Below are 15,318 nucleotides of genomic sequence, written 5' to 3' on the forward strand. Positions count from 1 at the left end.
TTAAAATTATGATTTACGCACTTATTTTTACAGTAATGATGGGAGATCAGCAGCACCAAGATGCACGGCATAATTTAGAGGGCGCAAACAACGACGTGCATGTACATATGTATATATATCTATATATTTATAATATATACAAATATGTATGTATAAATATGTATATTTACGCCTATGCAACATTTTCATAGTTGATTCCACAGGTAGAAATGTCTGTCACTTCGTAGTAATGGTAATAATAAGTATTGCCCGTAGTGCAAAAATGTTTACATTTTTACTTTACTATTAACAGGACGTTCACGTGACTTATATAAAATGAACGAGTTGAAATTTATTTGTAGTATGCTCAAATATTCATAATGATTACACATTTTTGTGGTTTTCCATAATTTTCCTCCTTGTTTTGTACCACACTATGATATACTGTAGTATGCTACGCTATACTATTCTTTCCTTTTCTTTCCATTATTATCATTTTTTTCGAGTTGCAAACGTGCACATAATGTACATATACATGTGAATATGTATATAATCCTCGTAAGGACTATAACACTATTTTTATTATTCCATGAACTTCTTATTTAATTTTTCTTTCCTTCACCCGCATCAAAATTAATACTATCACGCTTTTTCCTTTTTTGTTACAAGGAAAATAAGTTAAACTGTTTAACAGGAAAATTATATATATTACAATTTTACGCCATTTTATGCCATTTTATGCCATTCTATGCAATTTTATGTCATTCTATGCAATTTCATGCCATTCTATGCAATTTCATGCAATTTTATGCTATTTTTTTTCCTAGTAATTTTATTTATTTTTTTTTTTTACTCTATTTCCTTGCTGTTCATATATTGTGCGTTATTATTAAAAATATTGTTTTACTTTTTAGTACAAAAAATTCTACAGTTCAACTGTTCATTACTCATGTGTAAAAGCGAGCGTAATTATGTGCTATCACGTTTTGATAATTCATTCATTTGTTCCTAATTATGCGTTCCACAAAAAAAAATAGAATAAATAAATAAAATAATAAGGTATATTAATATAGTAAAATTATATTCTAATATAGTAAAATTATATTCTAATATAGTAAAATTATATTCTAATATAGTAAAATAATATACTAATATGGTAAAATAATATACCAATATAGTAAAATAATATACCAATATAGTAAAATAATATACTAATATGGTAAAATAATATACCAATATGGTAAAATAATATACCAATATGGTAAAATAATATACCAATATGGTAAATTAACAAATAAAATAATTAAATAAAAAATCAGCTATTCACTCATTTCTCCCATCCCATCAAATGAAATGTCCAACTTAAAATAGAGGCTAAAAGCTAAATGAATGTAAAAAAAGAAATAGAAAAAATAGAAAAGAAATATAAAAAGAAATAAAAAGAAATATAAAAAATATAAAAAAAAAAAAAATAAAGACCGGAAATTGAACGTACATATTTAAAAAATAACATTAACAGTAAGAAAAAAAAAAGGAAAGAATAAAAAAAAAAAAAAAAAAAAAAACATACATACATATATTTCAAATGTAGACTGAAAATTTATGAACAAGTAATAAAAAAAAGAAAGAACAGACAAACATAGACACGCACAAAGATACACACTTACACACACAAACATACACACACCTAGGCAAATACTCTCAAGGTCTGTAATATTTAAAGTACCAAAAAAAAAAAAAATAGAATAAAAATTATGAACAAGTAATAAATATGTAAATAACGGAAAACTAATAAATTTGAGGGAAATAATTCTACGATATTTTATTAGGTATATAAAAAGAAAAACATGCGATTATATATATCTAAAATGTGTATATTTTTTTGTACATATATATATATATATATATATATAAATGATATGTTTAACTACATTCTAGTATACAAAATAAAATAAAATAAAATAAAGGGAAATTAAAGATAGTAAAAATGGAAAACTAAAAGTAAAAAATAAAAATGAAATTAAAATGAACATAAAAAGGGAAATAAAAATGAAATAAAAGTGAAGGTAAAAAAGAAATAAAAGTGAAAGTAAAAATAAAAAACTAAAAGTTAAAAGTTAAGAGTAATAAATTTGAAATAAACAAAAATAATCGAATGCGCATGTCAAATGTGTATACGTACATTTTTAGGTTATTGTACATTTACATAACACAAAATATATTTTAGTATTTTTTTTTTTTCTTATAAATTACTTTTTTTCACATTATTGCAGTTTTATTGTTTGTTAAGCAGTACAGTACAAATGTGTACGTATGTGTATGTATATATATATTATGTATGTATATATGTATGTATTTATATATGTATGTATTTATATATGTATGTATTTATATATATATGTATAATATATATATATGTATAATATATATATATGTGCATATGTGTATATGTACGTGTGTGTACGCTTATGTATGTACGTATGTATGTGAATACATTTACGCGTTTACGAATTTACAAATTTACGCATGTGTAAATATACCTACTTACACACAAATAACGAATTTAATAAAATGACTGTACCAGCTAATATATAATTAAAATAAAATATAAATTTTGTTAAAAAAGTAAAAAAAAAAAAAAAAAAAAAAAAAAGTGAAAAGAAAAGAAAGTAATTTATATTTTGTTTTTTGTGCGGTTATTATTACACTTTTATGGAAAATAAAACCACAAAATTAAAAAAAGATAAAAATATAGGGGATAATATCTCTAAGCGTGTACTATAAATAGTACAGAGAATTATTTATTAGTTTGTTTATTCGTTTATTTGTCTTTCTGTTTTCTTTCCTGCTTATTTTTTTATTTATTTATTTTTTTTTTTTTTATAGACTTTGACAACTAGATATTTAAGTGAAAAAAATAACATAAAAAAAAAAACAAAAAAAAACAAGCGCATGAGCATACCCACGCACGCACACACAATAAATAAATAAATACTGCCCATATATGGTCAGCCCTCATACACTCAGCATATATATATACCTACATATATATATATATATATATATATATAAGAATCCGTGAATCGTAAGATGGAAAAGCTAAACTTGCCAGAATGGAACGATATCGAAAGATATTTTAAAGACCCGGAGTTGCTTACAGCAGAAATATTATTTGTAGCTCTGACCTTATGTAACGTTTTTGTTATGTACAGGTTATTTTTAGATGTTATACCATATCCTATTTTTGTTACATGGTGGCAATTGGCACAAGGGTTATTAGTTGCATATGTGTGTGGAGAGCTGGGTCGTGAATTTCCCAAATTTGCATATTTTCCAAAAGTGGAAATTAATGAAAATATGTTGAAGGTGTTATTTGTACCATCTATTTTTTACTGTTTGATGCTTGTATTGTCGAATTATTTATTATTTAAAACACCTTGTATAGCATCTTATCCTGTACTTGTAAGTTTTACTGTTGTCTTTCATCATCTTACTCGTTTTATTGGATGCGGAGAAGAATATATGCCTTTAAGATGGAAATCAATTGTATTTTTATTAGCTGCATTTATTATTGGCTGTTTTGATTCAAAAATAACAGGAAAAGGAGTTATAATATGGGCATTATTATATGCATTATTTTCAGCAATATTTAGAGCTGGGTTTATGCAAAAAATTATGCATTTAGTAGATGGAAAGGGAAATACTTTACATAATAATCAGCATTTACTTGGTGTATTAATATTACCAATATTGATATTATTATCAGGAGAATGGACAGTGTTTGCACATATGCCATATAATATTACATTATTACATACCTGGCAAACATGGGGTTGTTTAGTAACAGTTGGAACATTACCATTTATAAAGAATGTTATTTCAAATAGATTAGTTAGAAGGACAGGTCAAGGACCATGGAGAATTTTAGAAATTATATCTATTATATTTGTATTTTTTATCGGTATGACTTATAATGCACCTTCCTTTAAAGGTTACTTAGCTATAATATGTGTAATTATAGGTAGATGCCTTGGAGCATTTGATGTATTATTAAATGCATCAGATTATATGCTTGCAGAAGATGAACGTAAGAGGAAAACATCTAAATCTAATTATGCAAAAAGTAGACAAGGAACACAAGCATCCAAACCATTTTTATCCGGAGGGGAACATGAAGATGATGAAGAAAGTTCTTTTAGTTCTAATGATAGCAAAAGTTACCAAGGCTCACAAAATTATGATGACAAAGAGAGTATAAATAGTAGCTCTCAACAATATAGTGTTCATAAAGGAACAACTAGCAGAATGGATAGTTCATCTAATCAAACAAGTAATGATCCAATGTCCGCTGACGAGAGCAGGATGGGAAGTGAACGCAAAGCAAATGAAAGAGGTGCGAGTTTCCACACCAAGTCCAAGTTGTCCAGAAATTACTCCTCAAAGCAACAAGAAATGGTGGATTCGCAGGCTTGACGCGTGGTCAAGGGGTGTAGCAGCAGGAGTAGCAGTGGGGGCACATATTATGTATATATATATATATATGTATGCATATATGTATTATGCATAAGCATATAGTGCGCTCTGGTTGCTATTACTGTAGAGGAATACTACTTTAAAAAAATATACCGTTCCGCAATTTCAAGTTACAATTTTTTTTTTTAAATTCATAATTCTTTAAAAGGAAAAAGCGCGTAAAAACGTGCATATTTATATATGCACATATGTACATCCGCGCATGATGTTGTTGATTTTAGTTTTTCAAAAGTAGTATTTAATAGCTAGCTGTTCCACATAGTAGAAAGTGAGTATAAGAACATTTATTGTCCCGAAAGTAACGCCTTATCAGTAACAGACATTGTAATATGCTCCTGAATTAGGGGAAGTAAACTTTTAATTGTAGTACTTATTACTGTGTATTTTTTAAACCCGGACAATGAACATACAGAGAGAGAGAGAGAGAGAGAGATATAAAAAATAGTACAATATAATAAAATAATAAAATAATAAAATAATATAATAATATAATATTATAATAATATAATAATATAATAATATAATAATATAATAATATAATAATATAATAATATAATAATATAATAATATAATAATATAATAATATAATAATATAATAATATAATAATAAAATAACGAAAGTGCGGAAGAATGTTAATGCAGATAGGTAGATTAATATTTAATGTGTGCTTACGTTAAATGCGTAGTTTGTTTATATTTTCGTTCATTTTGTTTTCTTTTACTCATTGTCATTCATTTTCACTGATATTTCTTTTTTTTTTTTTTTTTTTTTTTTTCCTTCTCTCACCTGCTTCTTCATTGATTGAAATATGTAAATGCATATAAAAAGAACGAATTTATGATTTTTACGAAAAATCTCTTATTTATCTTGTCCTTTTTGTCTTTTTGTTTTTTTTTGTTTTTTTTTTTTTTTTTTTTTTTTTTTCCTTTTTTTATACTTTTTATTGTTATATTCATTGTAACTTACGGTTTTTTTTTCATTGTAATTTCTGGTCTTTTTTTCATTATAATTTTTGGTCTTTTTTTTTGTTGTACTTTTTGGTGCTATTTTTATTACAATTTTTATTACCATTATTATTATTATTACGTACATTAAAATTATATATTATATATTGCACATTTTGTATATATATATATATATATATATATATATATATATATATATATATATATATTTTTTTTTTTTTTTTTTTTTTTTTTTTTTTTATTATTAGTGTCAAATTGTTTCCAAAATGTATCATCCATAAATATACATATATACATATATAAGTTTCTCTAAATACAATAACGCTAAGTTTATAAATTTTTAAGAACAAAGATACGTATTAACAATTATTTTAGTATATGCAGAGTGACAAAAGGAAAAGTGTAGAACGAAGAATATTAAATATTTAAGTAAGCAATTTCCCTTTTTGTCTACTCACCTATGCACATGCTCTCACTATGTTGTAGGATTGACTGTTCATTACACATGTTTTTGCCATTCTCTGAAGTTATTGTGTACATAAATGTAGACACATATACGACATTTTGATCTGTTTGCCTCTCCATTTTTTACCATATGTATATTTTCTTTTTATATTTATACATATTAATATGCATGCACATGTATGTATGCACGTACATATATATGTATTTGTTTTCCTCCTTTTTTTGTGCGTTTACACATGTGCGGATATTTTTCTTTTTCCTTGGAGTTACATATTTGTGTCGATTTTATTTTAGTTTATTTTTTTATTTTTATACCAAAGTTGAAATACATAATTTGAACAAAAAGTAAACATCTATTATGTATTTTTATTTTTTATTTTTTTTTTTCTTTTTTCTAATTACACATGTAGACATTCCTTGATACAAGAATGCCATAACTTCACTCAGATGTTCTTATAAATGTTCGTACATGCATGATTTATATATTTGTGTGCATAATAAAATAAGGTGCTCTTCGTATAAAATATAATACATAAGGAAGGGAAGAAAAAAAAAGAACGAATTAACTAATTAATTAATTAATTAATTAAAAAGTAGTGCACCAAATAGTGCAAAAAAAATGTGCTATTTGTAGAAGCCTCATCTTGCGTAAGTTGAGATATGATGTATATTATATATACACAGAAGAGAAAAAAAAAAAAAAAGTACTTGTACGTAAATAAATTATATATATATATATATATATATATATATATATATATATATATATATATATATATATATATATATACATGTGTGTATATATGTACGTGCGCATAAATGCCCGCGTAAGTGCATGTATCACTGCTGTAGGTTTTTAAATAGATGATTTATCTTTATATCGTTATTAAATGAGTATGAGTTGTACACGTCGGGAAATGCTGATTTATTCTTTTTATAATCATTATGTTCTCTAAAGTTAGTAGTCCTACTGCTAAATTTTTTTGGCATATTGGCACTCCTTTGAGAAATAATATTAGGAAACAGTAATCCCATTATACTTTCACATGCCACGTTTCTATTTGTCGAAAGGTTTGTATCTGCTTGATGAAATTTTTGATATTTGATTTTGTTGTTACCGAAATCTGGGGATATGAAAAAAAAAGAGGAATGAAACATAAACCGTGTGAAAGATTTGGGGTTTGTGCACACGCGTACATGTGTACATAAGTGCACTTATGTATATATATATGTATATGCATGCCTATATATGTGTACATATCCATATATATTCATATGTGCATATCCTCATATATGCGCGTATTCTCTTGATACACCAAAAATTAAAGGCTTTTTAAAATTATTGTGCATACTGTCGGAAGGCATTTTCGTAGTAATCCCCGTGGCGAAGCTGTTAAAATACTTAGGCTTTAAGAAAAAAGTAAATATATGTATGCATGTACACCCATGTAAGCATATATATATATGTATGTATGTGCGTGTGTACGGGTGTGCCCACACGTGAGAATATATACACTTAGGAAACACCAGGAAAATGCCCCTTCAAGGCGCCTCTTATATGGACAAGGTACATGCGCATTTTTTTTTTTTTTTTTTTTTTTTTTTTTTTTTTTTTTTTTTTTGTCTCCTGGTTACCTTAACCTCTAGCTGCGTGTTGGGTATATATTTCGTATCAAAGCCCTCCCCTGCAACTAGTACATTTGGCATGCTACATATCATTTCACCAATTTTTTCATAGTTACATATTTTCATCAAAGGACGTAATTCACATGTATATAACTTAAACCATTCATTTGTTAGATGTATAAATTTGATTCCATATATACCATGTTGTGCTAAGAGATATACATTTTTTGATATCTGATCCTTTTCAAAAAATGATTTTTTAGATATAATAAAATCTTCATATGTTAAGTCACAGGAATAATAAACAGGACCACATAACTGTTTATTCATTTCGTACTCACTTAGTATAATTCCATTCTCTTTATATTTTAAGAATAAAGAATTTTGCTTTTTACAAACATGTATAACTAAATTGTATAGTAGTTTATATAAATGATATCGTAACATCTCTAAATTTTCATTTTTAAATAATAAATTTTTTTTTTTCTTTTTTTCCATATCTTCATATCTGTAGTTATTCTTATTTATATCTCTATAACAATCCATGTTGTTATAATGATTCTCTTTCTTGTTCCACTTTTGCATGGGTTTATTATAAATTTTATTACCACTCAACTGGGGAGGGTCCGTATAATTTTCTCCTAAAATGTTCAGCACGTTATCAGTCTGTCCACTAACACATGCGTCGGCTATGTCCTAAGAAATGAGAAAGGCATGGTAAGGAAGTGGAAAAGAATTGATAAGAAGTGAGCAAAATACTTGAGTGCTTAATTGGACACAATAAGTAGGCACTTGTAGCGTCAGAGGGAGGGTTACATATACGCATAAAAACATGTGCATGTAGATATAAACACATGTATAAAGAAAAATGTGCAATAAGGACGTGAACAAAAATTCCATGTAAATATGGGAATACACTGCTGTTATGCCGCACTTAGACACAATATTGTGCCAATGGGGTCAACAAGAATACAAACCTTGTAAGTCGCGTCCTTGAAATAATGAGAACTACTGAGAGATGTAAATTTCGATTTAGTAAATATTTTAAAGTTCGTGGGTTTATCAGGAAATAAATTATCATAATAATCTTGAGCTGAATCTAAGGTGAACACTTGCATAGTTCTACCATATCCTGCTATAATTATATTAGGTATCTCTTCTAACAGCCTTCTTAATTTTTTGATTTTAAAATAATTAAGGTAAAAACTCAAGGGGTATTGATCTGAGTATATCTTGTTCCATTCGCTTTTAATTGATGAAACAAACACACCTATCAGCTGCTCATTTGGATTTGCACTGTCATTTGGATTTGCGCTACCATCTTGATTTTCTCTGTTATTTAAATTTTCATTTTTCTCCCTTTCGTAAGAATTAAAAAAATCTGAGTCCTTTGTACATTTATCACTTGTTAAACTTTCTGACTTGTACAGGTTTGAAGTATCCTGAGTTTTATAACTCTCATTTAAATATTCAGATGAAGCAGTTGTCCCTGAATTGTTTAATATGTCCAAAATGTTATTTCTTTTTTTATCCGTTTTCTGACTGTCCACATTTACCCCTTTTACATTATTTACATTGCCTTCTTTCTTGCTTGTGCACGTTTCTTCTTTGCTCAGTTCGAAGTACACCCCTTCTTCGTCATCGCATGTATATGCTCTGCTATCTGGTGGTTTAAGGAAGGGGAGAAGGAGATGTATATGTGTACACATACATATATGTATACAAATACATATACGTATACGGCTACACATACTTCTACATATACATATGCATATATACATGCACATATATACATATATGTATGCATAATATGCGCATAATCTTTAGTGTCTTTTTGCTAAAAAGTAGTGGGTAGGACAGATGTGCAAGTAGGGTTAGAAAACATCTGCGCGTATTACGTAGTTCATTTACAATCGTACATAGAAAAAAATATAAACATGTACTTGTACACATGTACATAATCGCAGAGAAACAAACTACAGAGAAAAAGAAAGTCAATTCAAAAGTGCTTCTGTAACTCATGCCATTTAAATTTTTATTTATGGCCTTCCTTAGCTAGATGTACGAACAACGAAATAAAAGCAAGTGCATGATAGAGAAGTATAAATAGAGTGTGGATTCGCATGAAGATAACTATTTACGTGCAAGAATAACACTTACAGTGCAACCGCGTAAACACGTACAGTCCACCTCAACAACACACAGAACATAAAGATAAAAAACAGGTTAACACAATTACAAATGTAGTACGTAATGACATACTAACAAGTGCATTTCTCAGACATATATGTAAAGTGTGTTTAAGAGCTATTACTTGACTTGAGTATTTGATCCTTTATTTTGTTTATCTGCTTCCATTCAATTTTTTGCCTTTCTGATATGATAACTATTAGCTGGAATAAGAGAATATGCAACTGCATTTTCGTTAATATTTTAGGCAAGTAGGTTTTACTACACTTATCTTTGTTTGTAAGAAATATGTTAGTAGTACATCTGTTCAATAGGTCGCTCGAGAAATTACTAGTCTTGATGCTGCTATTGCTATTAATGTTGGCAGTGCTATTAATATTCGTATTGCTGTTACTATTAATATTACCATTACTGTTGATGTTATTGTTTATAATACTGTTTATGTTACTGTTTATGTTACTGTTTATGTTACTGTTGTTGCTACTATTTATTCTGCTGAGCAGGTTCGAACTGAGTTCATTTGTGCACTCGTTGAAGTCCTCCCCGAATAACATTCCTTTCCATTTATTTTTATGCGCTTTGGAGGAAGACAATAAAGTATCTAAATTAGATGTAAATTGCTTATTTTTTATGTTATTATTAGAATCCATTGTTTTTCTTAGCTGTAGGATACTATCAAAAGAGTTCTTGTTCCTACTGTAAGGTATATTGAATGTACTTTCCTCTCCATTGAAAGAATTATAACTATAACCTTTGCTCATAGTATATTGTGAAGAAATATTATATTTCTTACTATTTAATTTGGAAGAGGGGGATTTATTCGGCTTCATATCATTACTTGTTAATGATTTTATGTACCTTAGCTTTGGAATTTTCCAGTCGAATGTTTGAGGAGTTATTCGAACTTTTATATCATTAGATATAAAAAATAATTGTATTTCTTGTATTTCTTCTAAAAATGGTTGCAGCTTATCTATACCACAACGAATTTGTAATGCCTTTAAATTAAAAGACGATCCGAATATTTTTTTCACTTCTTGTTGTAGTTTAGTTAATGAGAGACTACTATTTATTGATGTTTCTTCATCACTTAGTTTTGAGTTATAATTAGTACATTCAGCAAGTGTACCTAAAATTATTTTTACAAAAAATTGTCTTTCCTCATTCATTTTAGGCGTTTTATATTTTATTATTAAATTTTTTTCCAGCACTTTGGTGTTTTCCTTATTATTTCCCTTATCTTGTAAGTAATCATTATCATCCTGCACTTGTTCATTTCCCTGTTTATCACTTTTCTGAGCGAGATGTCCAACCTCTGCTTGTTGGAGCGTCCCTTTGTTCGTTTCACTTTGAACGTTCGTATCTTGCTCATTTGCACCTTCTACATTTGTGTCTTCCGCATTTATGCCCTCTTCTTTTGTGCGTTTCCCTTTTTCGTCTAACTCCTTTACTTCCGCTTTTACTTCTTTTTTTCCCCCCTTCTTCCCCTCTTCTTGCACTTCTTCATATATTAGGCAGTGATCCAAACTTCTCAACAAATCGTAAATGTTGGTAAATCCTGCATGGCTTAGATTCAAAAGTGCATTATATTTTTTGCAGTATTCCCCGGAAATGTTTTCTAGTTTAATTCCTTTGTATCCGAATGATTTTATTAATAATATTATGTTCTTTTTTGTATGCCTATAAAAAATGCAGAGGAATATTGTGCATTGGTTTTCCATACATTTTTGTTTCTTTCAAATTTTTTTTTTTTTTTCGTATGTATGTGTGCATGTTTATATGCTAAGCCTTTTTATTTGCATACTGTTGAATCTTCTGGTATATGTACAACGAGTTTTTTGGCTTGAATTCCGGCGCAACTGGATTTAGCTTACTCCTAAAAAAGAAAAAGAAAAAAAAAAAAAGAAAAAAATATATGCACTGTGCATTTTAGACAGTAGCCAGAAACGGTATGCACATATGTACATACATAAATATAAATGTATACATATTTATTTATATATGTGCATAAAAGTGTGTTACGTCGTACTCATATTTGGGGAAGGGTTCTAATCCTGTTGCTCTTTCTTCAATCTCGTCTCTAAGGCTTTTTATATACGCCGCGTCTGAGAAATTATTCTGACCTGTGAAATGCAAAATTGACAACAAAATTAGCTAGCTATTTTAGAAAATTATGACATGTGCATAAAAATTTTTGTTCATATTTTTTTGCGCAAGCGTTTTTATGCGCACGAAACGCAAACGATAACCATTTAACAAAAAAATTAAAATAAAATAAAATAAAATAAACAAGTAAATAAACAAACAATTAAACAAAAGAATAAAAAAACAAATAAACAAATAAACAAATAAACAATTAAACAAATAAACAAATAAACAAATAAACAAATAAATTAATAAATATGCGAATAAATAAAAAAATAAGCCATTATGACTTGTCAACTTTGCAACAGTAGGAAAACGAAGTGTGCTCTCGTTAAGCAAAGATTTATCGATGTTTAACACCACATTAACGCCTCATTTATCTGTATATTAATATGGCCATATATATACATATATATAATGCACATATATAAGTTGTATTTTTTTTCCCGTTGTCGTTATGTAATTTGAAAATATACTTGATTTTTTGTTCGATGATGATATATCTTCTTCTAATTTTGCACGCTCAGTTGTTCCACTTTTATGACTATCACGTTGACTTTCCTGGTATGAAAAGAACAAATTCATTTTTTTTTTTTTTTTTTCATAGGTTACTTGTCTTATAATAAATATACATATACCCATACACATATTTATTAATGCATATATAAATACTAGAATACATGCACATGTACATACAAACATATAAGCCCATACGCATAAATTTTTACTGATATCTCTTTGGCGTTCTCTTCCACCACTGACGTTTCAACATTAGCTTCTTCCTTACTACAAAAAGATTGAAGCATTTGTTGTGATTAGCAAATTTTTAGAGTTCAAAAAATTTAGAAGGGCCCAATATTTTTAAATAATTTTTTTTTTTTTTTGTTGTTGTAACATCTTACTTTTCAGTTGAGAACATAGAATTTTCATTTCTTTTACTTAAAACTGTTCCGCTTTTCTTTTTTTTTAAATTTTCTTTTTCATCGTCATTATTATTACTATTATTATGATTATCTTTATTATTATTATCTTTACTATAATTATCTTTACTATTATTATCTTTACTATGATTATCTTTACTATGATTATCTTTACTATGATTATCTTTACTATGATTATCTTTACTATGATTATCTTTACTATAATTATCTTTACTATGATTATCTTTACTATGATTATCTTTACTATGATTAACACTATTATGATTATTGTTCAAGCAACTTTTAATATCTGCATTTGTTTTGTCACACAAGACTTTCTCATTAGTACTCGCTGCATTTTCGTTCAACTTGTCAACTTCTGTAGGTGTGTGGACATTTTTCGATTCTGCCTGTTCCTGGAAGAATCCTACTTTATTATTCGTCAAGAAACTCAGTAGACGCGATTTGGTATCACTCATACTTAACTTTATATTTTTATCCATGTTACTTAAAAAAAAAAAAAAGGAAATATTTTTCAAAAAAAAATGTCTACTTTGTGTGTTTATTATATAGATAACCCAAGTGAGAATTTTTAACTGTGCTTTTTTATTTTTTCCTCTTCCTTTTTTTTTTTTTTTTTTTGTTTACTTGTTTTCAGAGATAAAAATATTTTTTATCTAAGCATGAAGAATGCGCATATATGTATATATATGTACGTATGTATGCATACATACGCACATATATACATACATACACGTATGTTTGTTGTCTTTTCGTTTACTCTTTTCGAATCGTCAATTGTAGAATGAGCAATGTAACGTTTTGTAAATTGAAACCATCATAAAATTAAAAACATATCATGTACACTTTCTTTTCTTAATCAACGAGTAAATTCTTTTTCCTCTCTTCTGACCTAGAGTATTAAAAGTATAAGGATTGTGCTTTATACGCATACATAAGCATATATTAATTTATATGTGTGTGTGTGTTCTAGTGTGTATGTATATATTTGTACATATATGTACACATATACATATACATATACAAATACAAATACAAAGCACGTATGTTAAAGGTACATGTAATTTTTTTCATTTTTTCATGTATCAAATATTAAAAAAGATGAGAAAAAAATAAACAGATTTGCAAAAACCGTATTTAGGTCTTATTTTTCTTACATTTTAAAACTACTTAGTTTTATACATTTTTTTTTTTTTTTTTCCATTTATCGAGATAATTTGGAATACAACTATTACATATGGTGTATGTATACTCCAACAAAAAAAAAAAAAAAAAAAAAAAAAAAAAAAAATTGACCAATTATTTTATATGACTTGATCTGTATTATTACAGGAAAAAAAAAAAAAAAAAAAGTTAAAAACACGTCAGCGAGTAAATAAAATAAACAAAGCTAAGCTAAACTACAGTAAACAAAATTGAATAAGGAGTCAGGAAAAAAAATAAACATGTAGAGTAGCAAAGGGACTAATGAATTGTATGATAGAGTGTAACACACATGATTACAAATTCAATTTTTCAGATGTCTATTTTTCAAAAAACCCAAAAGCTAAGTGAACAATTTTTTCTATTTTACTCGATCGGTTAAATATTCTCACATATTCTGCACATAAATATAAATATAAATACCTACGTGCCCATATATACCTACGTGCCCATATATACCTACGTACATATATACCTACGTGCCCATATATACCTACGTGCCCATATATACCTACGTGCCCATATATACCTACGTACATAATACCTACGTACATATATACATATATATGCACGCCTATGTATAACGAGTTATCCTCCCAAGCCATTCCGCGCTGCATAAACTATTTTACAAAGTTACAAGGCCCAGTATTTTGAATAAAAATTAAGTATTAAATTATAAATATATTATATAAAATAAAAAGACATTTGAATTCTTATAAAATCTAAAACATCCTCAAAATATGTCGTTACAATTACAACTTGTACTTTGGATGATAATATATTTACTCAGTGCCATATATTACAACTATACCATAACAGCAATTTTTTTTTTTTTTTTTGTGCCTTTCCTTTTTTTACTGTTGCTTATGTATTTGCACTGTGTTCAACGTATGGTCATAATAACATCAGCCTAATAATAAGGATGATAATCATCATATTAAAAAATATAATAATCAAAGTAGTAATAATTATAATAGTAGCAATGATTATAGTAGTATTAATAGTACTAATAACAACATTATCATCATGCTAATATCATCATAATAATAGTAGGAATTACGATAAAGTCTACCTAAACAAATACTACTACAATATTATGTTTTCTTATCACATACACTACACAAAAATATGTAACTCAAAAAAACATTCATAAATTTGTGTGCATGTAGATACTCTTTTTTAAGAAAGACAAAGAGCTGAATTGTTCATAAAAAAAGGAAAAATATAATAAGAAGCAGATATACCTGTTTTGTTAATATGCTTCAAATAA

General features: G+C 27.3%; 2 protein-coding genes across 2 annotated transcripts; one reads left to right on the plus strand and one right to left on the minus strand.

Annotated features, from left to right (window-relative positions):
- Positions 1-3,069: 3,069 nt before the first annotated feature.
- Positions 3,070-4,452, plus strand: GAP40 (glideosome-associated protein 40, putative; the record flags this gene model as incomplete). Its single annotated transcript, XM_029005480.1, has 1 exon — positions 3,070-4,452. One exon carries the CDS (start codon positions 3,070-3,072, stop codon positions 4,450-4,452), a length of 1,383 nt encoding a protein of 460 aa, XP_028862064.1.
- A 2,331-nt stretch (positions 4,453-6,783) lies between these two features.
- On the minus strand, positions 6,784-13,303 carry PmUG01_10029000 (conserved Plasmodium protein, unknown function; the record flags this gene model as incomplete). The annotated part of the gene is made up of 10 exons (XM_029005481.1): positions 6,784-7,067; positions 7,296-7,350; positions 7,579-8,265; positions 8,547-9,232; positions 9,884-11,439; positions 11,564-11,635; positions 11,789-11,882; positions 12,381-12,465; positions 12,633-12,690; positions 12,807-13,303. The coding sequence occupies 10 exons, from the start codon at positions 13,301-13,303 to the stop codon at positions 6,784-6,786; spliced, it is 4,074 nt and encodes a 1,357-aa protein (XP_028862065.1).
- Between the last annotated feature and the right edge of the window lie 2,015 nt (positions 13,304-15,318).

Source organism: Plasmodium malariae (assembly GCF_900090045.1).
Source record: "Plasmodium malariae genome assembly, chromosome: 10".
NCBI lineage: Eukaryota > Apicomplexa > Aconoidasida > Haemosporida > Plasmodiidae > Plasmodium > Plasmodium malariae.